Source organism: Labrus bergylta, chromosome 10 (assembly GCF_963930695.1).
Source record: "Labrus bergylta chromosome 10, fLabBer1.1, whole genome shotgun sequence".
Classification (NCBI taxonomy): Eukaryota; Metazoa; Chordata; class Actinopteri; order Labriformes; family Labridae; genus Labrus; species Labrus bergylta.
In genome coordinates this window covers 27,246,921-27,273,578 of record NC_089204.1, presented here as the reverse complement: position 1 = coordinate 27,273,578, position 26,658 = coordinate 27,246,921, and the positions used below count along the sequence as shown (strand labels likewise).

Below are 26,658 nucleotides of genomic sequence, written 5' to 3'. Positions count from 1 at the left end.
AAGATGTGTTTCCTTCTCTCCTCACCTTTCCAGTCACCATCTCAATGAGAACGCAGCCTAAACTCCAGATGTCTGCTGCTCGTCCATGACCCTCGCCCTTTGCCCTGGTGATCACTTCTGGAGCCATGTATGCTGATTAAGAATGAAAACAATGAATAGTTAAAATACAAACACTTAAAAATAAATCTCAGTATGGAAGAGCATCTTCAGTCAAAGGGGTGGGGTGGAATATAAAGACACAGTGACCTCTAGTGGTGGCATACAGCTAAGACAGGAGACAATGTTGTTACCTGCAGTCCCCAGTGTGCTGTTCACCTCCCCGGGCATGGTGTGAGTGTTGTTCCTTAACTTGACTGAGCAGCCGAAGTCGCCCAGCTTGATCAGGCCAGACGACGTCAGAAAGATGTTGGCACCTGATTAAAAAACAAACACATGATTGGTTAAGGGATGTTGCACTTCTGCACTTCGCTAAAAGGATTATGACAGATAAGAGTTTGTGAGACTGACCCTTGATGTCCCGGTGCACGATGCCGTGTTCATGCAGCACGTTGATGGCTGTAGTGATCTGTTTGCTGTAGAGCCGGATGACGTGCTCCTGCAGCCCGAGTCTGGAAACCTCCTCCAGAGTCCCCTCGTCACAGTACTCCATGAAGATATACATCTCCTCCTACAGGTGAAAGCATGGAAATAACTGATTCAGTATACCCAGCGTGATTCAAAACATATTAAGTATTCACCCTCTCTGGGACTTTGCACATTTGGCGGTGTTACAACTTAAAATTCAAGTAGACTTATTTAGGCTTAGCAGTGCAAAAAGCAGACGTCTGTTCTGGAAGCACAAGTTACAGTAGAAGTAAAATCCAGAATATACTGTAAATAGCACCGGTATTTACAGTGAAGTCTCCGAGGAGGGGCTAAAGGTTTAAACTGTCTTCCCGTTTTGATGATTTCTCTTGTGTTCAACATGTGCTGCTCTTTCGACTACGATCTATTCTCGCAATGTGGAGTTTTGCAATCCTGATGGCTGCTGGTACGATGGATGGATTCTTCCTATGGTAACATGGACATGTTGTGGAGTACGGACCCACAGCCTGCGCTTATTTTCAGAGAGTCACACTGCCCACAAGCTCTGCTCACTTCTCGTCTTTTATCTGCAGATCGAGTTTGATAACCTTACAAATGGCCTTTAAAGGGTTTTTTTTACATGAAGAGTTGCATATTTTACATTTAATCCACATCCTTGTGAAGGCGTCTTTTCAATCAAAACAGCCCTTCACAAGGTTTATTTACAGTATTAAGACCTGTTAAAAAAAAGGTAGCGCTGCCAGCCTGGTCTGCGTCACCATTGAACCCCAGCATGTTGTCATAGTGGAGCGTCTGCTTGTAACACACAATGATGGAGGCACATTTTGATCACATCAGGTCGCATGCAGAAGGTCATTGAGGCGGCTGCACTCTCACTCATGATGGAAAATGCCTTCATATTTTTTTACTGGTATATTAGTCCCACCAGTATACAGTATATAAAGGCGTCAGCTGACTTTAAATATGAAAATTAAAAAGTATTTAAAGAATTTTACGGTAATTGATTTGACCTCATCTTAGGGGTTTTGCAGCAAAGCATTTCATATTTTCTATTTGTGAACATGATTAATCTCCTGCACCATCCTTTCCTTCAGCTTGACAATTATTAACTATTTTGAAATGGTGCTAAATGCATACAACTGTTCTTAAAACTGTTTCAAATTGCGAACTCGTGCAGGTCAGAGTGCATAAACACAGTCTTCTTACCCGATGCAGCTCAACTCCGAAGTATCGCACCAGGTTCGGGTGTTTAATGCCTTCAAATATTTTCAGCTCGTCTGCGGTCTCTTTGATTGTTTTGTGATCGTTGGGCTGGAATCGAATCTAGATGAAAACAAAAACAAATCACGTGTTAACACTCCGCACATATCAAACAACTATTCCTAATCTGTAGCAGTGGCTGGTTACCTCCTTCATGGCCATCAGCTCTCCAGTGTCGACATTGATGCAGGTGTACACCTTCCCGTACTGACCCTCACCTGTGATCGACACACAGACATGATTACATCACAGCGTGCTTTAAATCTAATCCACACATCAGAACACAAGCGGTCTTGAAGGAAGCCGCCTTACCTATTTTGTTGCCCCTCTGCCACTTGAAGGTCACCTTCCTGAGTCCGACGTGCATGACGTTATCGTAGGACTTTGGCGTGTGGCACACTTGGCCGATGATGTTGCGCTGCTTCATCACGGCGTAGCGTTTGTCCTCGAACTTGCGGATGGAGCGGCGGACGGCCTCCATGGGGCTTTGTCGCGCTGCTGTGTCTGAGAGCGAAGACAGGAAATCAATTATTATAAAAACACATGATTGTGTTACTCAGATTACTTCAGTGTAGACCTTTAGGGAGAAAGTGAAGACCCATCATGAGCGAGTCATTCACATGTTTGTTACTTCTCTAATACTGTAACTTTTTTGTGTTTGGGGTTAACCCAGGGATGCAGCAAGGGCCAAATTCATTTAATTCTCACTGCCAGAGGGCCAAATTGTAGGATACAAAAGCGATTACAGTCAATTAGGTCTCAAATTCAACTCAGCATATTTCTGGTTTTCATGATTTCATGGCAGATTTTGTCATGTTTTCTTCATGTTTCCAATTAATTGATGTGTAATAATTGACTTGAGGGCCACATTGAGAGTTGATGGGGGCCGCTTGTGGCCCCCGGTTCCCCCAGTTGCCCACCCCTGGGTCAACCTGTCATCTCTCTGTCGCTTAACTCATAATGCAGCTGCACGTCTACAGACTGGGAAGAGATGACCGGATCACATCGCACACACACAGAAGCGTCTCTTCACTGGCTTCCTGTCGGCTTCAGGATCCAGTTTAAGATTTTATTACTTCATTTTTAAAACTCTACATGAGCTGGCAACATCATATTTGTCTAACTTGTTGCTCCAGGCGGTCAACCAATCAGATGTTTCTCGATCCAGGTTGAAATCCTGAGATGACAGAGTCTTTCCAGTGACTTCTTTAAATCTGTGAAACAGTCTACCTACGATCATCAGAGCTGCCCAGACCTGGACAGTTTTAAAACTTTACCTAAGATCCACCTCTGTGTGTTGGCTTCTATTTCCAGTATAATTGTTTTTATTGTAAGCGTACACTAGAAGCAGGAGGGGGATCTATAAATAAAGCAGTGGTCAAGCAAGTTGTAACTGGTATTATTCAACCTAATTTAATGTATCAGCCCATAAAATGTACCCTTTGACTGGCTGATGAAGGTTCGGAGCTCCCAGCTTCGGCGGGCAGCGCTGTTGGGGTCACTCTTAGGATAGGAGGGTTCTAAGGAAAGGAAATCACCAGAGTGATATTTAAATCAAACAAGCCGATAGATATCGCACAATGTGGATCAAAGTATGCAGATCGTTCAATGCACCCACCTTCTCTGTCCTCGGTGGGGCTGGAGTGGCGGCTCAGAGATTTGAAATGCAACTCTGCTGCAACCGTCGACAGCCGGTCGTTTTCATGGTAACTGGATCCCCTGCAAGGACGTGGAGGAAAGTGATGTAACACTCAGCTTCCATCGAACAATGCAGATTCAGACAGTTAGTTTTCTGAGCTCTTAATCTGCTAAAGGACAAATTAAAAAATCAACAACGAGGGCCGATTGCTCTTAATGTAATGCTCTTGAAATGATGAAGTATGCACTTGAGAAATGTCATGCACTGGTTCCTTTAAATCTAATTGAATGTGAGACAGTGCAAAGCTTTTTCAAGGCACCTTAATGAAGGAGGGGGGGCTTACACTTGAAGGTTAGATCTCTCGAGTGCATCTTCTGACTTCAAAAGCAAACACAGGGAAAAAAGAGAAAGAAAAAAAAAGAAAGCCCAAATTCTAAAAGCGGCGAATCACCAGCATCAAAGCAAGACCGATGTTAAAAGCACTAATAAGCAAGAACATCATAAGCCACTCTTTCAATGAGGTAGGAGTGTTTTCACACCATGCACAGTAACCACAGTCTCTTCCCTTTGACCTTTAACAAGTAACATGTGAAACGCCATTTCCCTGATCCTGATCCGACTTCTTCTCACCCGGTCGGTTCTCATGTTTCACTCTTTTGTGTCCTACATCAAAGCCGCTCACATGATCTTTGAGATGCATCTTTTTGAACTTCATATTAGCCTGAGGGAGTGGGATTCCATTAAAGCGACCCTCTCTGAACATCCTTTGTTAGATGTTGTAGAAGCTGTTTTAATCATGGTTATATTAGTCTGAATTCAGTTGGTTCTGATAAAGGATATATTCTGGATCATTAGAAATAAGTGTTATGTTATGGGAGTTATTTGATTTGAAATGAAAACTTGTATTGCTTTTTATGTTGAATAATGGATTTATTTGGGCACATTATTTTTGGCAGGTTTTTTGTGTCATGGTTGGAGCTGAGTAATTAATGTGACCGCGATGCAAAGGTGAAGAGAAAGTGAGATCGTCTTTGTCCGTGGTGAAGGTGTAGGAGCTACAAGAAACATGTTTTCCGATCGTGATTAAGTTAAGATTTTTGATATGTTAAGTTTGGATTCTGTGGAAACTCAAGTGAATAAACTGGAAAATGAAAACGACGGAGAAGTGAGTACTGAACACGCATCAGAAACAAGCAAAATTGGCTCCTATTACTCAAGTGAACTTTTTTTAAGTTGAGCTTTTTAGTATTCTAACATTTCCTTATTCATTCTTTCACCCGAATCGTCATGTTTTTGTTTTCCTCTCCAACAGAAATGAGCAGAATGAAATAAATCAGAAATGTTAAACTCTCAGTGAATCTGATTACACGAGTGGTGTGAGCTCATCTCGTATTGTTGAGAATGTGTTATAAATAATATAAATAATTCAGAGGGCGATATGTATGAAAAACAAAGATGATGCAAATGTCTTCAGTGTCATATGTATATGCACACAAATCTACATTTTGAACGGATGATGTTACTGAATGAAGCATTAGAGGTAAAGGGGACATGACTGTGTGTTCAAAGTGTCTCCAGCAATTCATATTAAAAAAAAAATCAAATCAAAAACGAGGACAGCTTAAAGTAAAACATGCGTTTAACTTGACAGGTTGGTTTAGATGTCGCTTCTTTCATCCTGATCCTCTGAAATACTGAAATCCAAACTGAAAATGTGGCAGCTTCAAAGTCATTGCCATGCTGCATACTATTATTATTATTATTGTTATTTAGATGCATCTTCTTGAACTTGATTTGAGCTGGAGCCGGTCTAATATGTTTCAAACTACTGAACAGCCGTGCTGTAGCTGAAGCAATGCTGTGGGTTGTGAGGACAGCATTTGTCTTTTTTCGATGTATGCAGACATGAAAATGACAAATGAAGCAAATCCTGAAATCAAAATTCCTCATCTGAGCAGGAATCAGCAACCTGACAAATAACCTTCTGAATCAGTCTAAAAATCGGATAAATAAATAAATATAAATACATCCAAAGTCTATCATTTGTAGAGTTTTTGGTTTTTTTAAATGTCTTGTTTAAGCTGTTTTTTGGCACATCTCTTTGATAAGCGTTTAAATAATTGTGGTGCTTCTCTTGTGCTTATCCTTAAAGCATGAATGTTGAATCTTTCTGAGAGAGAGCCTGTAGGTAACTGATTTTTTTTTTTTTTTTTTTTTTTTTTTTTAAATCAGATGAACACGAGGCCTGTCCTCCTTCCCCGTCCTTTGTGCCGGCGCTCTCTTTTGTGTCTTAACAGCAGTTTCTAACAGGTGACTCGGGGACAAAAGCTACCTGACGTCATTGGGGCTGCTGCTGGGCGCTTTGTTGTGGCTGTGTTGTTCCCCCGGGCCCTGAGGGACGGGGCGAGGGCCGTTGGGGAAAAGCTGGTTCCGGAGGTCGCAGGGGAGACTTCGGGAGCTGTGTGGTTAAAAAAACAACAAAACTGAGGAGCTCTGTCATCGAATGGGAGAGGGGGGGTGTGGCTTAACGTGGGATGTGAATAGAGATGTTTAAGGGAGTAGCTGCGTGGCTGGTTGAGGGACAGACACACTGAAACACACACACACACACACACACACACACACACACACACACACACACACACACACACACACACACACACACACACACACACACACACACACACACACACACACACACACACACACACACACACACACACACACACACACACACACACACACACACACACACACACACACACACACACACACACACACACAAGCTCAACAACTACAGAGCAAAAACATGAGCAGACACATAAAGCAAAACAAAAAAAAAGTCACAATGAGCCATGCAGGAAAGAGTTAAACAATCACACATGTTTAAATAAAAACCGCAGTCACCTACCTGAAACCTTCTGCATTAGGAATAAACAGATTGGGGTTCGGTGGGTCACTGTGGCAGCGAGGGACCTTAACAGGACGAGGACTATTCCTGGGAGCTTGAAAGAATAAATAACAAAAACTTAAAATCAGTCAAAGTCACACAAGAGGGGAAAAGTTGTGTTTGGATCTGGAGGAAATGTCAAATAAAGATCTATTGTACTCTAGAGGACGCAATGTGCAACAATCAGTTCTGTGCAGGAAAGTCAAAGTATTATCAACCAGTGAGCAGGAAGCACATTTATAGTTCGATTATCACCTCTCTGACCATGTCAACAAAACCTGAGAATGTAGAAGCTTCTTAAAAGGAGAAATGACAGTTGAGATGTTGCATTGAATTGCATTAGATTACACAGGCGGTCATGATGTAATGGCTGATAGAATGAACATGAGTGCAAAGTAAATTTTAATTTACAGTTAAAGCAAATGTTTTATTGTTAAGGTCTCTTTCTGATACAGAGGCTGAGACGATTCTTAGGTTTTAGAGGGCGTTTTCTGAGGCGCCCTTGGGTCTTAATGGGTTAAATGGGAGCCTCTGATTTTATTTTTTTAAATCAAGACGTGCAAATCAAATGGTTGACGAGCAAAGCTGTGATGGAACGCGGAGGAATATGACGGTTACATTTTTTGCATTTTTGGCTCCAAATGGGGAAATATCAGAAAAGAAAAGAAAAGTGGGGCAGAAATTGAAGTCGACGACGGTGAACGTAGCACAAGTGCAAGAGTGCGACGTAAGCAGTGCGTAGTGACGCTAGCAACAAAGCGACGCATAAACAGAAAGAAAATATGACTCGAGTCACATCCAGTTTGGATTCTTTTGGAGAATAAGCCCAGGCTGCAGTACATGGCGTGCGGTTGATAATACATAATATGCACAATATCAGTAATAAAGTGTAACCTGTACATGTGGTTAAACGCTACGCTACTGTATTTTAAAATGTTGGCTATAATGGTTGTACTTGGAGAGCAAAATACTGCCTGTGGTAAAACTCACTGTGAATACTTTGAGAACCGCTGAGTTAGAGGATGTCAGGAAAAATAGATCTAAAGTACAGACATCTGAAAACTAGTGATTCATGATGTCTCTCACTCCACCCACACTTAGTTTCACAAGGTGTTCCTTGTGTTTCTGGAAGCTCTGGTGCAAATGTCTCGTATAATTTAATAACTGAAGAATGATGAAGAACAGCAGAGATTTCATCCCTTTGGTGATGTCCTGTATTTATATTTAGTCTGTTTTTTTTTTTATCATGATATGGACCAATGGGTCTGAAATAAAATAAATTAAAGTAAAGTTGTTTACTTCCTGAGTATTAACTGCAGGAACAGGCCTGTATCACTCTGAAGTCGGCCTGCTTGTTTCTGTTTGTGTCTCCATCTTTATTTGTTGAGGAAATGTTTGCTGAGTAAACACAGTAACACAGTAAAAGCACTTTCACACATAACCAGTTTTCTCGCAGGGATTCGAGAAAAGGACTGAACAGACCAGTTAAGTGACTCTTCTGTTATTCTTCAGGTAACATGCATGCTTCTTAGCTTCGAGTGTTATCGCATTGTCATTGTGCTTTCTTTGAGTCCTCATGACGCACACGTTATGAACATGTCGCTGAATTTTAAAGGTCACATTTTATGCAAACTACACTTTTAACTCTAATATGTGTCTCTAGTCTGTCCACAAACCCCCCAATGATGAGAAAAGTCCATCTTGTCCGTCTTTCCCCTCCTCCACTTTTCAGAAAATGTGTGCTCAAACAGGCCGTTTGGAGATTTCCCCTTCATGACATCACAAAGGGCATTAGCCCCTCCCCCAGGTGGGTGACACTCCCACAGCTAGGTGTTTGTTCTGAACCTCTGAGTCTGCCTTCTCACCGTAAACAATAGGACATGGAACGAGAAAGCTCAAGTACACCCAAGCCCTTCCAGAAAGGGGGTGTGGTCAGACACCACTCATTTACATATTTAAAGGTACAGACACAGAAACAGCCTGCTATGAGCAGGGCTGAAATAGAGGGGTTTATAGACAAAGATAAAGAGTATAATATGTGACCTTTAACAGAGATATACATCCTGGGGTTTCAGACATAGAAGCCACAAACATTTCACATGAAAAGAGGAGCATCTTACCGATGTACAGGCCAGTTACTGGGCTGTGAGGTTTCCCAATCACATGTCCGATACATTCATTCATCAAAGCTTGTAAATTCTGCAGAAAGAGAGACGTAAACTCAAAGTCAAGACAAATGACAAGATCATAACCCGAAGCAGTTATCTTGTAGGAAACAACAAAAAGTAGAAAAACAGGAAGTGTTACCAGGAAGTCTTCCTCTGGTAGCGCTGATATGAAGGCAGGTTCGATGGCCTGAAGAAAATCAAAACCCTGAGTCGCCCACCTGAGAGAGAAACGTGGCAGCCAATCAAGAAGTGATAAAAGGATTTACTCCCTCCCTCTGACCCGGATAACGTGCAGCACTATGTATGGACAACATCCAGGGAATCAAACTTTAAAGGTGTTAAACCATCATTAGGTTATAAACTGATTCTCAACGGTGAAAACAACAAATTTAAATCATTTTAAAAAAGAAATATGACTATTTTTGTTTGCATATTAGTCATAATACCTTTTTAATGTACATTTGAAAAGTCTCTCAACAGGGGTTGTGCTACTGCTGTAGTTGCATGCTGTGATGTAACTGATGTTGCCATGGTAGCTTGTTATGGTTCAAAGAAAAAGCTTGGCATGGAGGTTTAAAATAAAAAGAGGTTCAATGCTGTGGCTCTTACACAAAGGATAAACACAACTGGTTTCACAGTAAATAATAGATCTTAAAATTAATATAAAAGTCGATCACGACATTTACAGAATCCACCTAACTACAATAATCTGAGACGATCTACATCTTATAGATCCCATATTATAATTAATTTCACCTTTTATGTCATCAGTCTGTGAAACCTGTAGAGTAGCTTTGCATGATTTGCAGCTTAAAACCTTAAATCCTTATTTATCTTAAACTAGCTCCAGTAAAAACCCTCATTTCAGCCTCTTGGTTTGTTTCACCTGCTGTCTCCTTAAGGCCCCCCTCACCCCTTTTTTTTAAATGGGGATCAGCAGAATAGGTCGACTTTTAATGTTTTTAAAGGTGATGGGGTATAAAACAAAATGTATGTTCTACTTTTAAGCAAGGATTATTTACACTAGTGTAGCAATGCTGCAAAAAAACATCCCTGAGCAAAGAGGGTTTGCAGAGCCTGCACAAAAAGCATCCAGTAAAAAATTGGGACAATTGAAGGTGAGTGCTTACCTGGGCTTGGTACCCCTGCCACTCTCACATTTGGTCAGCACATAGGTCATCCACTTGCGGGCAAACGCTATGTAGCGTTCCCCGATCCTCTGCCTGAACTCCCCTGACATCAGACGCACCACCTCTTTGTGGTACTGCAACACAAAGCAGCACACAGGAACATATTTAACATTACTGCATCAAAAACAACATCACTTCACATCACATCAAACTCTATTTTTATTAGCTGGGGCTGAAATGTAAAATAAGTGGACTGTTATGTCAAACACACAAAACAAAATCTGAGTAGAGGAAAGTACATCTGGACCACACTAAAAGATTTTTAAAAATCTAAACAGAAGATGAAAAGGCCCCAAACATGACGACAGATAATGATGGAGTTAACAGTTTTGTTCTGTTAGTGTGTGAAGAGAAACAGTATGACCAACACAAAACACACCACACACAGATTCAGCTCACAAACATCTCAAGTCTCAACATGTGGAGATCGTTTTGGACTTCTTGAGAAAAAGAAAGTAAAACTATGGATAAAGTCGTTGAAACGGTGTGAACATGTTCTGTACATGTTGCAGCACGAGCTGGAGGTGAGTAAAAAATGGATTTGCTTGCTGTTGTTGTGCTTTATTTTTCAGTCAGCTTACTTCCTAGTTGGCTATTATTTTATTCACAAGACTATCCAGGCATGCTCTGCTGTCCTCGGAGTTCATCCCCACTCGACGGGATATCGGATCGTAAATATTTATCATGTTTAAAATGATAAATATTTGACGTCCCTCAGATTAGATCAATCTTTTCACACCTCACAGCACAGAAACATCCGTCGAGATGTTTAGATTACACCATCAAAAAATCTATTGTCTATGTGTCTCCTACAGTTACCTCAAAGGCAAAGTTGTAGCCCTGAATCATTGCCTCCCTGTAGTACTGATGCAAAGTGGCTGACTCCGACTCCTCCACCTCGGCCTCAAACTCTGTGGTGAACATGTACTCCACCCGGTCGATGGCCGTGCCGATCTTGATGCATAGCTGCAGGGCCTCATTCTGTTGCAGCAGAGAGAGAGAGAGAGAGAGAGAGAGAGAGAGAGAGAGAGGGGGGGGGGGGGAAAGAGAGAGAGAGGGGGGAGAAAGAGGGGGAGAAAGAGAGAGAGAGGGAGAGAGAGGGAGAGAGAGAGAGAGAAAGAGGGGGGGTGAAAGCGAGAGAGAGAGGGAGAGAGAGCGAGAGAGAGTGAGTGAGAAAGAGGGAGGAAGAGAGAGAGAGAGAGAGAGAGAGAGAGAAGGGGGGAGAAAGAGAGAGGGGGGGGAGAAAGAGAGAGAGAGTGAGAGAGATAGATAGAGACAGAGAGAGAGAGAGGGCGGGCGAGAGAGAGAGAGAGTAATCATATTATGATTGATTTTTAATACAGAGAAGAAACCAGTAGATTCAAAGTTAACAGTGAAAGCAGCCAAAGTGAAAAACAAAAAGCATCACTGTGGGTAAACTACATGAGGATATTGTGGCTTTGAATGTTACAGCTACCACTACAATCTGGTCTGATAGATCCTGTGAGATCAAGGTGATTTTGGGTTAACGATGGCAGCTGCAGAAAATATTCAAATTGAAAGTAGGACACCGGCGTGCACCTGTAGAGACGCTCGCGTGACAAACTTTTTTTTTTTTTTTTTTTAAACTGGTTAGTAATCAGAGTGTGTGGTTGGTAAAACAAGTACCTTGAGTTCCTCCAGAGCGCCCGCGATGAGAGGCTGACTCGACGTTTGCTCCCGGCTCAGAGACAGCACGTCCTCCATCGACTGCTGGAAGGCCTTTCTCTGGGCCACCAGGTGAGCCGAGTGCATCACGATCAGCAGCATGTTCTCCACCTGAACAACCATCAAACCCCCGGTGAGAGGCTTTTAAACTCCACGCCCACACACACATATAGACGGAAAACAGAGAATATCGCTTACCTTCATGGCTCCTAAAGTGTCAACAGTTTCCATCTGGGGGACCAGTTTGAGCAGCTCTCCGTCCCACTGAGCCCAGTCTGAGTCAGTGGTGGAGTCTCCGGCGCCGTGTTTGCTCATGAGCAGGTAGGTCTCGTCCTCGCTCATCTCGTCGGGCTCTTTGGAGCAGTCTTTCCCCGCGGCGGCGTTCAGAAGCTGCAGGATTAGAGGCCGCTGATCCTTCAAACCGCACGGGACAAAAATCTGCAGCTCCTCCAGGCCTGGAATCTGAACCTGGATATCAAAACAGAAACAGTACATGAATACCTACAGGACAGGAAATAAAGATTTATAACAGACAACACTGAAAGAAAAAAAAAGAAAACCCACCTTGACATGATTTCCCTTCTTCAGTGCATCCAGGAGAGACGTCACCCCGTTGGTGATACTGAAATCTGCAGCAACCTCTAAGTCCTGCAGAGAAGGATGCAACAAAAAAAAAAAGTGTGTCAGAACACACAGTCCTAGTTTGGTGTTTAAAAAAAGTCAGGGTCACAGATATAAAAACTGCACTGTGGCTTTCTGTTTCAAGGGGAGTGAAAAATTCTTCACTGCTTTCACTCACCTTGCGAAGCATTTTAGCAAAGCCCAGGGCCTTGGACGCTCGCTCCCTGGCCTCGTGGAACAGCTCCTTGAGTGACCGACTGGTCTCGATTACCGACCGCCTGGATGGGGGTCAAAATCAAAAACACACTCACACGAGGATAATAAAAAAAGAGGATATTTTAATAAAAGGCTGAAGGAAATATAAAGTACCTGATCTCATCCGAGGCAGTGCTGTCATCTGCACATTCCCAGAATTCATTACCGCTCTTTTGCAGGCCGGCGTCGAGGAACTCTCCCGTGGATTTCAGCAGCATCCCGGCAATATCACTGCAAAGAGCAGAGAGACCCTCAGTTTCTTACAGAGTATATGTAACACCTTTAAAGGACTGGTTCAAGCTTTTTTGAAGTCTGGGTGAAATGAGCATCAGGTTCTGTTCCCCATAATCACCCCTTCTGTTTACATTTTTATTAGGAGATCCAATCAAAACCATCGTGTATGTAAGTGTTACATACTCCTCCACTCTCCCCTCCTCCTCTCTCCTTCCCTCCCCTCTTCTCTCATCTCTCCTCCTCCTCTCTTCTCTCCTCCTCTCCTCCTCCTCTCCTCCTCCTCTCCTCTCTCCCCTCCTCCTCTCTCCTTCCCTCCTCTCTTCTCTCCTCCTCTCCCCTCCTCCTCTCTCCTTCCCTCCTCTCATCTCTCCTCCTCTCCTCTCTTCTCTCCTCCTCTCCTCCTCCTCTCCTCTCTCCCCTCCTCCTCTCTCCTTCCCTCCTCTCTTCTCTCCTCCTCTCCCCTCCTCCTCTCTCCTTCCCTACTCTCATCTCTCCTCCTCTCCTCTCGCCTCCATTTTTTATTTACTTATGTATCTTTGTTGTTTTGTTTATAAGGTAGGGGATGGGATTGGAGGATGATGTGATTTCCTACAGGTGCTAGCTCGTGTACACATTGTATCTTTGTACAAAAAATTGCACAAATATTGATGTCGGTTTGGTGTTTAGGTCGTTGACTGACCAAAAAAGCTTCCCAGACTGCGCCTCTCCTCCGCGGATGTAAGGAGTGATGACCTTTGTGAAGTTCCACTCCTCCTCTAACAGGTTCTTTAGGCTGTGAGAGGCCTGAGGCAGCTGCTGCAACATCTGGATCCAACTGTGCATGTAGTCGAAGTAGACCTACGGGAACAGATGCGAGACAAAAACAGGATCTTTAATGCAGAACTTGCACATGAATAATGCACATAGTACATATTATGCACTTTGAGCTCATCTTACCACCAGCATCTTGTGAAGGTCTTCTTCAAACTCGTCAATATTTGCATTCGTCTGCAAGCCCTGAGCGTCGGTCACCACGCCGCGCAGCATGAACTGATAATACTGCTTCATCAGTAGACCGCCTTTAAGAACTTCTTTACACTCGCGCACCAACTGCAGAGCACAAACATACAAACACAGTGTTTAGACTTCCTACCTGAACAGACAAAGCATGAATGAGTGTTTAAAAGTCTACAGGGTTTCTACAGCTGCTTGCCTGTTTGATGCTGAGCAGCGACGGCTCTCCGGCGGGCCTCTGTTCGAGTCGCAGTTTAAGGCATTCGTGAATGACGTTGAGGAGGACTCTGCACAGCACGAGGAACGCCGGCTGGAAGGACGGGAGGTCCATTTCCAGCATATCCTCCCAGGACACCATTTCGGCTCCGAGCTCCGGGTGAACAGGGCCGCTACAGGACAGGTGGCGGGACAGTTCTGGCAGGTAATCACTGTAGAGCATGGGGTCGGGGAAATCTGAAAACTGCAGGTGGAAGATCAAGTTAATTCAGAATGTCTTGAGAGCACCACGGCTAACCTGTGTGACAACAGCCTTTTTCATTTTACTCCCCCGCTTCATTATAACCTCGGAATAAATGTTTTTGTTGTTGCTTGGCTTACTTTTAAAAGACAGTATTCTAAACTATGTGTTTACTGATTGGTCAGTCATGGCATATCTTAGGCCAGCGCTGCAAAGATTAGGATTGGGACAAAATACAAAATACTAGCAATCTAATGTAGCCCTATAGATAATAAAAAACTCATTATGACACTAAAATATTTCAGAACTTGTTCCATGACGTCACATGACACCCTATTTAAGCACCTGTCTCATCTTTATCAATCATGTCCTGACGAAGACTCAGCAGAGTCGAAACGCGTTGACAATCCCTGTTAAATAAAGGATTTTTCTATGTTATCAGAGTGCCTCAGACTTTCAGTTTAAGACAGCCTCTCCACACTTCATTTCTTCTCTTCTAATCAAACAGTCAAACTTTTTTATTAGCTATTCGACTATTGTCCCCTGTTCCTGAAGAGCACCTGATTTGACCCAGTGCAGCACTCACTTCTACGTTGTTTCCTAACGTACAGATTTCCTGGCCAACTGGACTCACAGCATCACTAGTCGATGACGCTTGGCCAAAGGACACTCAAAGACGCTTTAACGAGGGAAAAACACCAAAAACAAAAACGACTAGGACAGTACAAAGAAGAAGTAATGTAAGGGGGGAGGATGGGAGTTCGTGGTTGTAGGCCGTGTTGAAGAGGTTATTTTTCAGGGATTTCTTGAAGGAAGTGAGTGTGGGGGAGTCTCGAATGTTGGGCCTGATTACGGAGATTTGTTAAAGCGCTGTTGCAGAATTGCACTCTGGCCAAAGAAGTTCAAGGCAGCAGATAATTAGAAGGATACTTTGAGATGATGTCTGACAGCGGTGAAAAGAAGGTAAAAGGACAAAGCATGGTGAGCGGAGAACATCCACAATAATCCTGCACTTTTACCTTTTAAGGATCATTTTATATTCTACAGTTAAAGGTCCACATATTGCATATTTTATCATAAGTTGTCCTGTGATTTCCACCTCTTATGGATCCATCTCTTTTGGATTGCATGACATAAAACATCAACTCAAATTGAGGAGGGATTGGCACCTATTAAATATGTTATACAGCTACAGCTTGTGTCTCCTCCTGAGTCCATATGCACAGCCTCCGGACTTCAGAGGAATATTCAATTATTCAACAAGTGTTCTCATTACTTTACTGCATTTGCAGTACCACCCAGAAAGGCTCCACAAAATGGTTAAAGGCAGAATATGCATGCAGAATTTGCACTCTGTGTGCAAAGGCCTTAAGAATTGGACAACTGAAAATGTATGTACTTTCTCTCCTCCCCTCTCCTCCTCTCTCCTTTCCTCTCCTCCCCTCTCCTCCCCTCTCCTCCCCTCTCCTCCTCTCTCATTCCCTCCCTTCTCCGAAACTCCTCTCCCCTCCTCTCCTCTCCTCTCCCTCCTCCTCTCCTCTCTTCTCCTCTCCCCTCTTCTCCTCTCCCCCTCTCTCCTCCCCTCCCTTCCAAGATCCTCCTCTCACCTCCTCTCCCTCCTCCCCTCCCTTCTACGATACTCCTCTCCCCTCCTCCTCTCCTCATAAATGTTTACTATCTCCACAGGACAATATGATATTGTTAGGGATGTTAGGATTTACCCGTAAACATTCTGAATTTCACTTACAGTTGTAGATGACACATCATGGGAATCATGAATCGTGCTGTTAAAGAAATGATTCTGCTCACCTCCAGTGCAGGAGTGTTGCGGAGAAGTGCTGCTCTAGACCTCTGAAGAGAGCGGTCCATCAGCTTGTGCAGTCTGAGGATCAGTTTACGCAGTCCCATCTGTTTCAGAGCTTTATCCACAAACGGTCTGTAGATGGCCGTGGGGCAGAAAACCCCCCCGCCCGCTGCTGCTGCTGCTTCTGCGCTCCCTGCAGAGGCGGTGGGGAGAAACTCGTCTTCCGACAACAAGCGAGCAAATTTAGGAGTCAGGGTTGGAGACAGCTCTCCGTCGGCTACATGTCCAAATTCCACCACCTCCTCGTCCTCCTCGTCCTCGACTTCCCTGTCCTCTGCGTCGCTCTCGGCCGTAAAAGTGGCCGTAGAGTCGTTCTCCTCGTCTTCCTCGTTGTCCTCTTCTTCATTTCCACGAGAGCAGCGAGGTGAGGGGATCTCAAAGATGGGCCAGCCGATGCGGGAAAGATCGTGGAGGCCCAGCACTGTGGCCATGACGCGCAGCTTCTGATTAAGGTCCTGGGTGATGTTGAGCCACAGGCAGAGCGCCTGCAAACGGCCCTGAAAGTCCCTCGCCGCGTACTTTTCATAGTCCTTTTGTAGGGCCTGCAAAGACGGGTACAAGGCCTCGACCGACTCCAGCAGCTCCATGACACGCTTCACCTGCTCAAACGCCAGCCGCTGGCGCTGAAGGTGCTCCCTGCAGTCGGCGCCGGATCCCAGAGGCTCCGCCGCGTTCATCGCCGACGAGTGGAAGGCGCTGAAGCCCCAGGGGTCGACTCCACAGTGGTTGGTCTCGGCTACGGCGGGCTCCGTCTCCTCTCCGCTGACGAGATCTGGGGTGCTCTGATAGTCAAATATCTGAGAGCCCACACACTGGGCGCCTCTCAGACTGGGGTAGTTGACCTTAAAGTGCAGCACCTCGTTGATGATGTCCGGGATGGCCTGGCGGGCGGTGAAAAGAAAAACGTCCTGGTCGCCGGTGGAGCGACGCGCGTGCCACGCCTGCAGCTCCAACCAGATGACCTCGTTGTTGTGACCCATGAAGGCCATGTTCTCGAGGCCCCGCTGCTCCTTCTCCTTCCTCTTGGAGGACATAGACGTGAGCTTGAGCAGCAGCCGCAGAGTTTCAAAGAACTTGAGGCGGTCGGCGGGGCAGTCCGTCCTCGACGTCTGGCGGTGCGTCCGTACCATGAAGGGCATGGACACGGGCTGCTTGCCGCTGCTGCAGCCCAAGCTCAGGTAGTGCTTCCTGGGATCCATGTTGAGGGCGCTGAAGGGACCGGACTTCGAGAGCGGATCCAGCATGAAGGCGCCTTCAAACGTCTTCTTGTGGTCTCTCTCGGTGGAGCGCAGCGTGGCCCTCTGCTTCTTGCCCTGCTTGTAGCTGTGCTCCTCGGGGGCCTCTGCCGGCCTGGGGGTCTCCCTCTGCACAGACGGGTTCACCTCCGCTGAAATAAACACAGAAAACACACACCTGCCTAGTCAGTACAACGCATACACCAGGGTCAAACACTTTCTTTAAATGTATTTAATTCAGGTTTTAGTTGGATGAATTTTACCCTTGTTGGGAGATCTTCCGGCGTTCCTCGTCTGGCTGTTCCTCTGATGCTTGCCGGACATCCGCTTCATCTGACGGTTGGTATAAGGAGGTGACGAACCATACAGAGCTCCCTCTTCTTCACTGGGAGAGTCCCAGGATTCATCCAACGCAGAGTTCTGTTGGGATGCATCGTCCACTGGCTTGGCCTGCCTGCAAACAACAAAATGACAATCCATGTAAATACAGACAGAACAAAGTATCAGCATGAGCTGGATCTTCAAAGGGGGGTTCTTAAATCTTTAAATCTTTCAGGCTGCTTTTGGAGAACTGCAGGGGGTAGCGGCGACTTTTTTTCCCAAAGATATTTCTCAGGCTTTTTTGCCTTTATTAGATAAGACAGCTGAAGATAGACAGGAACGTGGGGAGGAGAGAGAGTGAGGGTGACATGCAACAAAGGGCCGAGGCCGGATTCGAGCCCCCAACCTCTGCAACGAGGACTGCAGCACAACATAACCACTAGGCTATCAAGCACCCCCGACTTATTTTCCTTCTTTTTTTTTTTTATCTTAAATGTAAAATGCCAGTCAATCATAATCCCTAAATTAATCAACTATAATATGTATGTTAAACACAAACAAGAAACATAAGTGCAAGGAATTTTGATATCAAATAATTCCTAAATTCAAATCAATCGTCAACTGTTACAACATATTTCATTTCATTTCATTTCAAACCTTTATTTGTTCTCGATAAGACACAGAGGTTTCCCTCAATTCCAATGCCGATTACAAGCACAGTAAAACAAGCAAAAACACATCAAACAAATATGATCTTGATTCAGTTTTATGTGTGTCTGCTTCACTTTTAAGTGTTCTGGAAATTGAATGAATCTGGAAAATTGAGAAATGGTTAAAAAAATAAACACAGCAGCAATACAATTTAATCTGCAGAGCAAATTAAGCAGCCTTAAAAAAGTACCGTCAGTATCAGGAAGAAAAGGTTTTCTTCTTTCTAGGAGCAATTAGCTAACAGTTGCATGAGTCCAGCACGCCCCATGAAGTGTATTTTTCTTTTAAGCTACAGAGATTTTGGTACGCATATCTGAAAATGAAAGTGTAGCACTGATTTGTATCCAAAGCAAAGAATATGATGTGCTGACCACAGAAATCACTGAGTTAGATTTGTATCTTTACAATTACAACTGTTCTTCCCTTGAAGTGAAGTCACCAGCAAGCAAGACACTACATGAAACCGTTTCAGTCATACCACACAAGGACACTAAAGAAATGTGTGCTCAAGGTCAAACAGCGCTGGTTTGTTTGCACCCATAACAGAGTGTGCAGCAAATCTCCTCTAATGCCACGGCAAACGAGTTGCTAAACTGCAACGAGACTGCATGTCTGCTTCTACCGATGAGTCGTCTGTCTTTTGGAGCCTGACTGGCTGGCTGCCTCCTGAACCGACGGCAGCAGAGCTCTGCTCATGACCACAGCCCTCCAGACACAGGATAATAAGCTGTGGGCTCTCTCTCTCGGTCTAGGTAAACATAATGGCTCAACCAGAGCAAGGGAGAAATAGTAAAAACCTCTTTAACTCTGCTCAGTCATCAACTGTAAACTGTGAAAAATCAAGATTTGACTGAGAACTGTGACTCACGTCCACAAAGAAGTGTAGAAGGTGTTGGGCAATATGCAAACGCAGTGCTCTCATTTTTCATGTTTCACATCTGCTAAAACAAAAAAAAAAAAAACCTCTGATTGCAGAATATGATGCATCTTATTCTGCAGAAAAAGCAAACATTGTAATCACTTGAAATCCTTCTGGGCGAAAAAGGAGGGGAAGAAAAAAAAGTGCAAGAGTGCAAGCAGCACGCCTTCCCAGATTACAATGTCAAAGCTTTATACCCTAATGCCTTTCTGAGGGGCTTTTAATAGGATTAGAGCGAAAGGTTGGAAAGGTCTGACCCCACCAACAAAAACAAAAAAAAAAGGAAGAAGAGGAGGGGCATGAAACGAGCCGTCTGTGTGCTGGTCACCATGTGCCCCCCCCCCCCATCGATCATCTCAGTGAAAGACATTCCCCAACACGCGCCTGCTGGCTTCTGCGTCGACACAGTTGAAAGGGGGCACACACACTTGCACGGGGGAGCGCGTGTGAGGGAGGGAGGGATAATCAGGAAATCACTTTGCAAAGAACCACACAGAGTGAGAGTCCAGACTTCTATTCCCCATCTGCCCCTCTTTGCAAAATGTGTTTCTTTGCACACACACAGAGTCCCCAGGGAGCAGCTGCGAGCTACATGCATGGCAACAGACACCTGCTGCAGTGCAAACCCCTCCTGCAAATTCAAAATGCAGCAAGACGCATTAAAGATTTCATGAAGGAAAAAACGCTGCAAGAATAATGCGAGTCTCACACAGTCATCTTAACCACCACAGACTCCAATTTACAGAGTTAGAAAACTCATAAAGGCTCGAGTGTTCTATGAGAAGTAGTGCAGGGGCTTGTTCTGCAGGAAGCACAACAGTGATCTTTTCAGTATGCATGCACGAGAAGGCACAGAAAGACATCTTGCATGTTACAATAAGGCTTTTTGAGCAACACAACAACAGACAAATCGCTGTGCATTTGCAATGCAAAAAGTCACGACAGGTATATCGAGACACACCGCCCGCTGTGTCTGTCGCACGTAACATCAGATTCTTTGCACATTTGTAAACATTCCAAATGTGTGCGGGGTGTGAGGTGTCTGAGGACAGAAATAGTACATGCATGTGAAGTTTAAAAAAAAAACAACAACATCTCTACGAGGCAGAACGCGTGACTTAATCGCTCAGGAATGACGGCGGAACCAATGACGCCATCACTGCCAGTTTGTTTGTTTGGTTGCCATGACACGCTTCAAGCACAGATTGTGCTGCAGCGAAAAATACTCTGTCCACATTCCTCTTCTGAATTCTTTGCCTTTTTTTTTTTCCCAAAACCTACGTGCAGCAGGCTGCAAAAAAAAAAAAGAAACTTGCCTGCATGCCCTGCAGTTAACCATCGCTGCAGCGTGGTCCACTCCTCAAGCTGTCCCTGCCTGGCTGACACTGGTGAATTATCACTGCAGATGGTGTCTGGCTGGTCTCAATGGCTCATCTGATGGCTCATTGGGCCTCCAATAAAGGGCCGGTGGAATGTTAAAGCCCCTAGGCAGAGACACCGAGTGCATAATAAACAGCACCAAAAAATCGAGCGTCTTTTCTGTATAGTGACTGAAGCAGTGATACCAAGGGCTGCTAGAGTCGGGGGGGGGGGGGGCTGACCTTTGACCCCACCCATCCACACCATTGTACCAGGAAAGGGGGGCACGCCATTGTATAGTGGTGACACGTGGCCCGTGAGGCCCACAGCTGAATAGCACACAGCTGGTTGGTGAGCACACTTGCTCACAATGCCCGAACGAAAAAGGGGATTTTTTTTTCCAGAGGGAGGAAAAAGGAGGAGAAAGGTTTTGCAAGAGCACACTCTCCCCCCACAATTGGGTCATGCTGGCATAACTAATGCTCGGTAGGCTAAATCCAGATTTTTTGATTACCACCCACTGTAAAATAGGATGTGTTCTGCTGGTTTCTAATTTTGGCCCAGGGCTAACCTGCGAGGCATAAGAATATAAAAAATCCTATGTGTGCACAGCTACACAGATGTGAGTGTTTGTGCAGCTGATGCATGAAAAGTATGCATCTATGACGTGCTGTGTGTCCCTTATGAACAGGCAGAGCTGATGCAGCGATCACAATTTGCTCCGCAGCCTGAGAGAATTCAGGAACAATGAACACAACATACTTGACCCCACCCTTCTCTGGAACAGTGTGACATTTCCAGGAGCGGACCTCCTAACCTCTCCTACATTTAACTGTGCAATGCACTTCACTTTACACTGCACAGGAGAGAGGTTTGTTTCTGCACTGCATGATCCTATAAGCAATCAGTAAGTCTAGAAGACAGCTCAGCTTCTTTTTTGTTTGCCTTCATACATCACCCGAATAACCTCAGTAGGAGAAAAAACAGACCTTAAGGTACAAGTGGAAGCTCATAAACCACAACGAACAACGTGATCTGAATGCACCTAATTGTAAACACCGCTTGCAGACTGCTGGCTGCAGCATGAGGTAAATGGTGTAATTACATGTTTTCCACTGTATGCATCGTGCATTATAAACACAGTGCAGGCAGCAGTGTGCTCCACCTCTGCAATGTAATCTGGAATTGTGATCACAAGCAAAAAAAAGTTGGCAGATTCAACTTGAGTTGTGCATAGCAGTGACATATTCTGCAGAAACAAACAACTAATCGTTTCCCTTCTCCATAAATTATTACATTACACAATCTTCCTCCTGCAGCGTGTTAGCAACATCAATTGCTAAAAGTTTAACCGTGACAAAGATCCCATTGTTTAAGAAGGGAAACGACAGATGAGAGTGACAGAATGTGCAAGCAGCACTGCCTTCTCTAAAAGCAGGTGTGGGCAGAGACAGGATGCAGATTAGGAAATGGTACCGGATGGTCCATCTGTATTCCACAGCCTGTGCTCCTGACAAATGCAGGCATTAATGAGCTCTACCCGGGAGCGTCTCTGGGGCTCCAAGCTGCTATCTGCCGTGCACACTACTACACCACATCCTGAAATCTCTGGAATGCTTTTCGAGACACAATGTCTTCAGACTGAATTAGAGGACGACGCATTATTGACAAAGGACCTCTGTTACTTGCAACGGCCCTCAATTACAGAGCAATCGCATAACTCATCTTTCTCTGGGCGGTGTTCAGTTTGAACTCAGCTCGCGATAAGTGTTTAAGCATGTACATTTGTCACGGTGAATAAAAGGATCTGTTTGTTGCTTCACAGTCTATAGTGATGCTTTCACACATGCACAATGCTCCTGGAAACTTGCAGACATGTTGGCGGTGTATGTAAGTAACAATCACAAAATGCATGACATAACATGACTAAACATTTCGCAGCTTCAGGCATGAATCCTCAATTATTGTCATATTCCAAACATCCAAACTCAGACTTAATATGAATACATGCATACAATGAAAACACTGCACAGACATATATATAGAGCTCTCTGGAGCATGCTTACCTTGCAGCCAGAAACATGCATGCACACTGAACTGAACATCAAAATGAAACTGAAAAAACAAACCCTGTATCTATTGCGATGAATGTCTGACACTGACTTGCTTCCAGGAATAGCAAGGTTAATGTCTCAGTATGTTTCTTTGTGCAACAATACAGGACAGCGATTACAGTAACAGGCCCTCGTATTGCACAATCACCCGAGCTGTTTGTGTGTCCACCCTGGACTGAGCGGCCTCAAGGGTGCAGGGGAATAACAACTGGCTGGCACTCAATCATTACAGACAAAGAAACAAGCTATTTGCTCAAAACCCGGATTATCGCCGATGACAAAGCTGATCCGGGCGTGATAAATGCCCTTCAGAGTCACTCGCTCTGCAGACTGCATGCAAGGACGAGAAAAAGGGAGGAGAGGTGGAAGACATAACAGCAGATTCCTGAGGGGTGTGTGTGTGTGTCAGCAGTCAGGGGCAAACATTAAAGAATTCTGATTAGGAGATGTGTACAAACGAGGACAAATACTTTACGAGTGTCTTTAAAAGTATGCATACCTCAAGAAGAACGCTCCTTTACTGTGCAATGTGAGCAAACAGCATGATGAATCATTTCAACAATAAACAAAAGTAAAAAGGCTTATTTGTGTTCTCATGTCGAGAACTCTGACATCAGATTACTCAAAAAGTCCACCATGAAAAGTACTTAACAGTATCCTTTCTAAGTAGTAGTGAGAGTAATGAGTCCAGCAGTTCACATGTCTGCAACTATTTATAGATCAAATATTGTTTAACCTCATTCATGTTAAATAAAAAGGGCAGACTGAAAACGACATAGTGAAAGTAGAAACATGTGCAACTTGACTCTTAAAGGACAAAGTCTGTCAGTAAAAGTGACTCCAAGAAATAGAAATTGGGTTTTATCTCAGTTCAATGACAGGACAGTGTTTGTTCTTGTTGCCTTGAGACAGAGTTCACATTGCACGCCTGGAAAACTAAGAGATACCATTCCCCAAAAACATAAAGCTCACAAACTACTTCATGCAGAGATTAGTTTTATTCAATCTGAAATATGTTTCTTACTGTGCAATATATATTTTCTACCTGTACTAGTTAGACTTAATTCATGCTATGCATCTATTTTTCTCTCTTTTACCTTTACAAGTCGTATTTGTTCTACTGCAGAACACATTTGCAATATCACTTTTCTGTCTGCGCTATAAATATATATATATATATATATATATATATTTTCCCACTGTGCAACATCATCATCTGTGTGCATACGTTTTATAAACACATTATCTCTCTTCTCTTACGTCAATATAAGTCATTAGTAGCTGTGGATGCCTGTTTGTTTGTTTGTTTGTTTGTGCTCTTCAAGGTGAAGCTTTTTTAAAAATGTCTTTCTACGAAGGAATCTGGAAGTGCAACTCTTAGACATTTGATACGGGTGTTATTTATATTTAAGATAAACTCCAGCAAGTTTGCTCGAAAGATTAACGCTGACTTGTCAACATGTTTGTTGTTTCGTCCATTTGATCTTTTTGTCAATATCTATTGTCTGATTTGATAATCCTGATTTGTGAGCTTTCATTTCTTAATCGTGTTCCCTTGCTGCTCTCACGATGGATTCATGTTAGGTCTTTGTAACATGTGAAAACAGATCTTTTACCTGATCTTTTGTGAAGTGTCTCGAGATAACATCTGATATAAATTGGCGCTAAACAAATAAAGATTAATTGATTAATTTAAAAAATCCACTCAGTCTAACTTAAAGCTTTTTTTTTTCATTCTCTTATTAGAAGCTTTTGTAGAAATATTCTGCTGAATGTTCTTAAAGTGTCAATAAAACCAATAATAATAATAATAATAATAATTTAGCTGCCGTAAACATTTAAAATAATCGTGACAGATTTGACCACAGAAACACAAATAACAGCTGACTGAACATTTGTTGCTGCAAACATTTGCAACAGATTGTCTAAAAGAGCTCCAGACCTCTTCATGTAACTGAGATGAAATCATCCTGCAGAATGCATCAAAATCAGAATAAATAGATGCACAAGAGAGAGAAGAAAACAACAACAACAACAACAACAACAACAGGAGCGCCGACACCAGCCGGAGGATTAAACAACAACAGTGGAGCGACATGCTAGCTAATGCACAGCGAAGTTATGATGATGAAATGCATGCTCTGGCAACGTGAAATAAACAACAACAACAACATCAACAACACAACGTCGAGTTTAACGTCCGAGCTCCAAACTGCAAAACGACTCCAGAGTCATCTCGGTTTGTTTGTGTTCAGAGAAACTTGCATGTGAACAATAAAAGTGACAATCCACAGCTAGCATGTTAGCTAGCTTGTTCTCTGACATGTTGCACTACAACTACAAAAAAAACAAAAAAAAAAAACAACACCCTCATGTTACCTCCTCATCAGGAGAGCATTTCGCTTTCTCTCTCTCTCTCTCTAGCAAACGAGGCTCTGATAAGAGAAGAGCATCAGTTAAAATCGTCTGAAAGTGTTGCTCTAAAAAAGTTTGCAACTCTAAAAGTGTTTGCAAATTGCAGAAACTGCACGCGTCTCACTATTTGGCAGGAAGTCGGTTTCTCAGACTCGACTGCGGTGTCGCGTTCAGCTCCCTATTTGGCAAGTGCCGAGGTCCTGATGGTGTAGTGTCTGCTCAACAAATTCGCAATACCTGCTGGGCTTGTTGCGATCCGGAGGCTCCATAGCGAAGCGGCGGGGTCTCGTTCCTATCCGTGCATGGACTAAATCATGTCTGGAGGCCTTCAGTCGCACTTTGCACCGTCAAATGTTTGCAAAAAAAACCCGGATTTGTGTCTCTTTGGAGCACTTTCTACCCGCCGGCACTGTTGACTCTCGCTTGTGCGTATGCCGTCGCCATCTTTCCAACGTTCATTGAGGAGGAGTGCCACAATCTTGCATGACTACGGCAGCCCGGATAGGTCATTTACGGTCGGAACTATGCAGCGCTTGTTTTTGCAGTGATGTTGGGATCAGGATCTTATTTTTTGGTGAACCTGGTGTTTTAACTTTAGACTTCCTCATGGCTCTTTATTAAATACAACTTCATTATTTTGTAGCAAAGTTTGACAACGATTTGTCTTATAATAATAATAATAATAATAATAATTATAATATATTTTACACTTTGTTTGGTTTATAAACGTAAAAAATAAATAAAAGATGAATACATATGAAGAGCTCTTTTCCAAAACGCTATAAATCCATTTTAATTGTTTTAAGAAAAATGACATTTATCTACCCAGACCAACACATTTTACAAAGATTTATTTTAAGATAAAATAAGATAATCCTTTATTTATCCCACTATTGGGAAATTTATAGTGTTTCTGTAACACTAAGAGCAAAGAGCAAAGATTGCAGACAAAAAGAACATAGTACAATTTAAATAAAAAAAGAAAAATTACGAATGTACAAAAAATAGATTTAAAAAATAGATATTAAAAAATAGATTTAAAAAATAGATCAGCGATTGACAAAAGTGTAGTCTGTAATATTCAGTGTAACACAGACATGCACATAAAGTGTAACATGTTATTGCACAGTGGTTTAATAAACATAATATAACATTAATATAACATTATTATTGCACAGAGTCAGAGTGAATTGTCCAGTTGTGTGTGTGTGTGTGTGTGTGTGTGTGTGTGTGTGTGTGTGTGTGTGTGTGTGTGTGTGTGTGTGTGTGTGTGTGTGTGTGTGTGTGTGTTTTATGATCTACTGGGAGCAGGCTTGGTTTATCCTCTTAAAACAGTTTATTGGCTCAGTCTAAACATGTTCAACAATAATTGTCAAATCTTACAACAATGTTGTTGATTGTAAAACCAAAGTTTATTATATTTGTTTCCAAAACGCTATAAATCCAGGCATTACAATTTTTCTCTCTTTTCTTTTTAAAAACAAAAGAACATGCAGTGGACCTGCAATATCAAAAGCTCATATTTGAAACAAAATACAACCAATAATAAAATAAATAAATGCTAAATCAAATAAATAATAACTTAAAATACATTCATTTATGTTTCAATCTCATGTTTTTAAAAAGAACACTGATTGGAGTTCCCATTGTCCACCACATAAAACAAATAACTTAATAAACAA

The 26,658-nt window shown here is 43.3% G+C and overlaps 1 protein-coding gene across 4 annotated transcripts in view; it reads right to left on the bottom strand.

The window, feature by feature from the left end:
• The window catches only part of map3k4 (mitogen-activated protein kinase kinase kinase 4), a 28,081-nt gene extending 2,646 nt beyond the window's left edge, over positions 1-25,435 (bottom strand). Inside the window, exons 1-25 of one of the 4 annotated variants that reach the window (XM_020632789.3) lie at positions 25,214-25,435; positions 17,401-17,591; positions 15,848-17,289; positions 13,781-14,041; positions 13,525-13,677; positions 13,268-13,425; positions 12,469-12,585; positions 12,278-12,377; positions 12,043-12,126; positions 11,677-11,946; positions 11,440-11,589; positions 10,612-10,773; positions 9,733-9,866; positions 8,742-8,820; positions 8,555-8,633; positions 6,396-6,489; positions 5,817-5,942; positions 3,464-3,564; positions 3,285-3,365; positions 2,158-2,349; positions 1,993-2,063; positions 1,792-1,908; positions 508-667; positions 291-413; positions 26-132 (exon numbers count right to left, since the gene is read on the bottom strand). In XM_020632789.3, the coding sequence (XP_020488445.2) occupies positions 26-132; positions 291-413; positions 508-667; positions 1,792-1,908; positions 1,993-2,063; positions 2,158-2,349; positions 3,285-3,365; positions 3,464-3,564; positions 5,817-5,942; positions 6,396-6,489; positions 8,555-8,633; positions 8,742-8,820; positions 9,733-9,866; positions 10,612-10,773; positions 11,440-11,589; positions 11,677-11,946; positions 12,043-12,126; positions 12,278-12,377; positions 12,469-12,585; positions 13,268-13,425; positions 13,525-13,677; positions 13,781-14,041; positions 15,848-17,289; positions 17,401-17,591; positions 25,214-25,245 (4,584 nt within the window). In that variant the 5' untranslated portion in view covers positions 25,246-25,435. Of the gene's footprint in view, positions 1-25; positions 133-290; positions 414-507; positions 668-1,791; positions 1,909-1,992; positions 2,064-2,157; positions 2,350-3,284; positions 3,366-3,463; positions 3,565-5,816; positions 5,943-6,395; positions 6,490-8,554; positions 8,634-8,741; positions 8,821-9,732; positions 9,867-10,611; positions 10,774-11,439; positions 11,590-11,676; positions 11,947-12,042; positions 12,127-12,277; positions 12,378-12,468; positions 12,586-13,267; positions 13,426-13,524; positions 13,678-13,780; positions 14,042-15,847; positions 17,290-17,400; positions 17,592-22,513; positions 22,546-24,940; positions 24,964-25,213 lie in introns of those variants that run through there. The other 3 variants (XM_020632790.3, XM_029277127.2, XM_020632791.3) reach the window with 3 other exon arrangements.
• Positions 25,436-26,658: the final 1,223 nt, after the last annotated feature.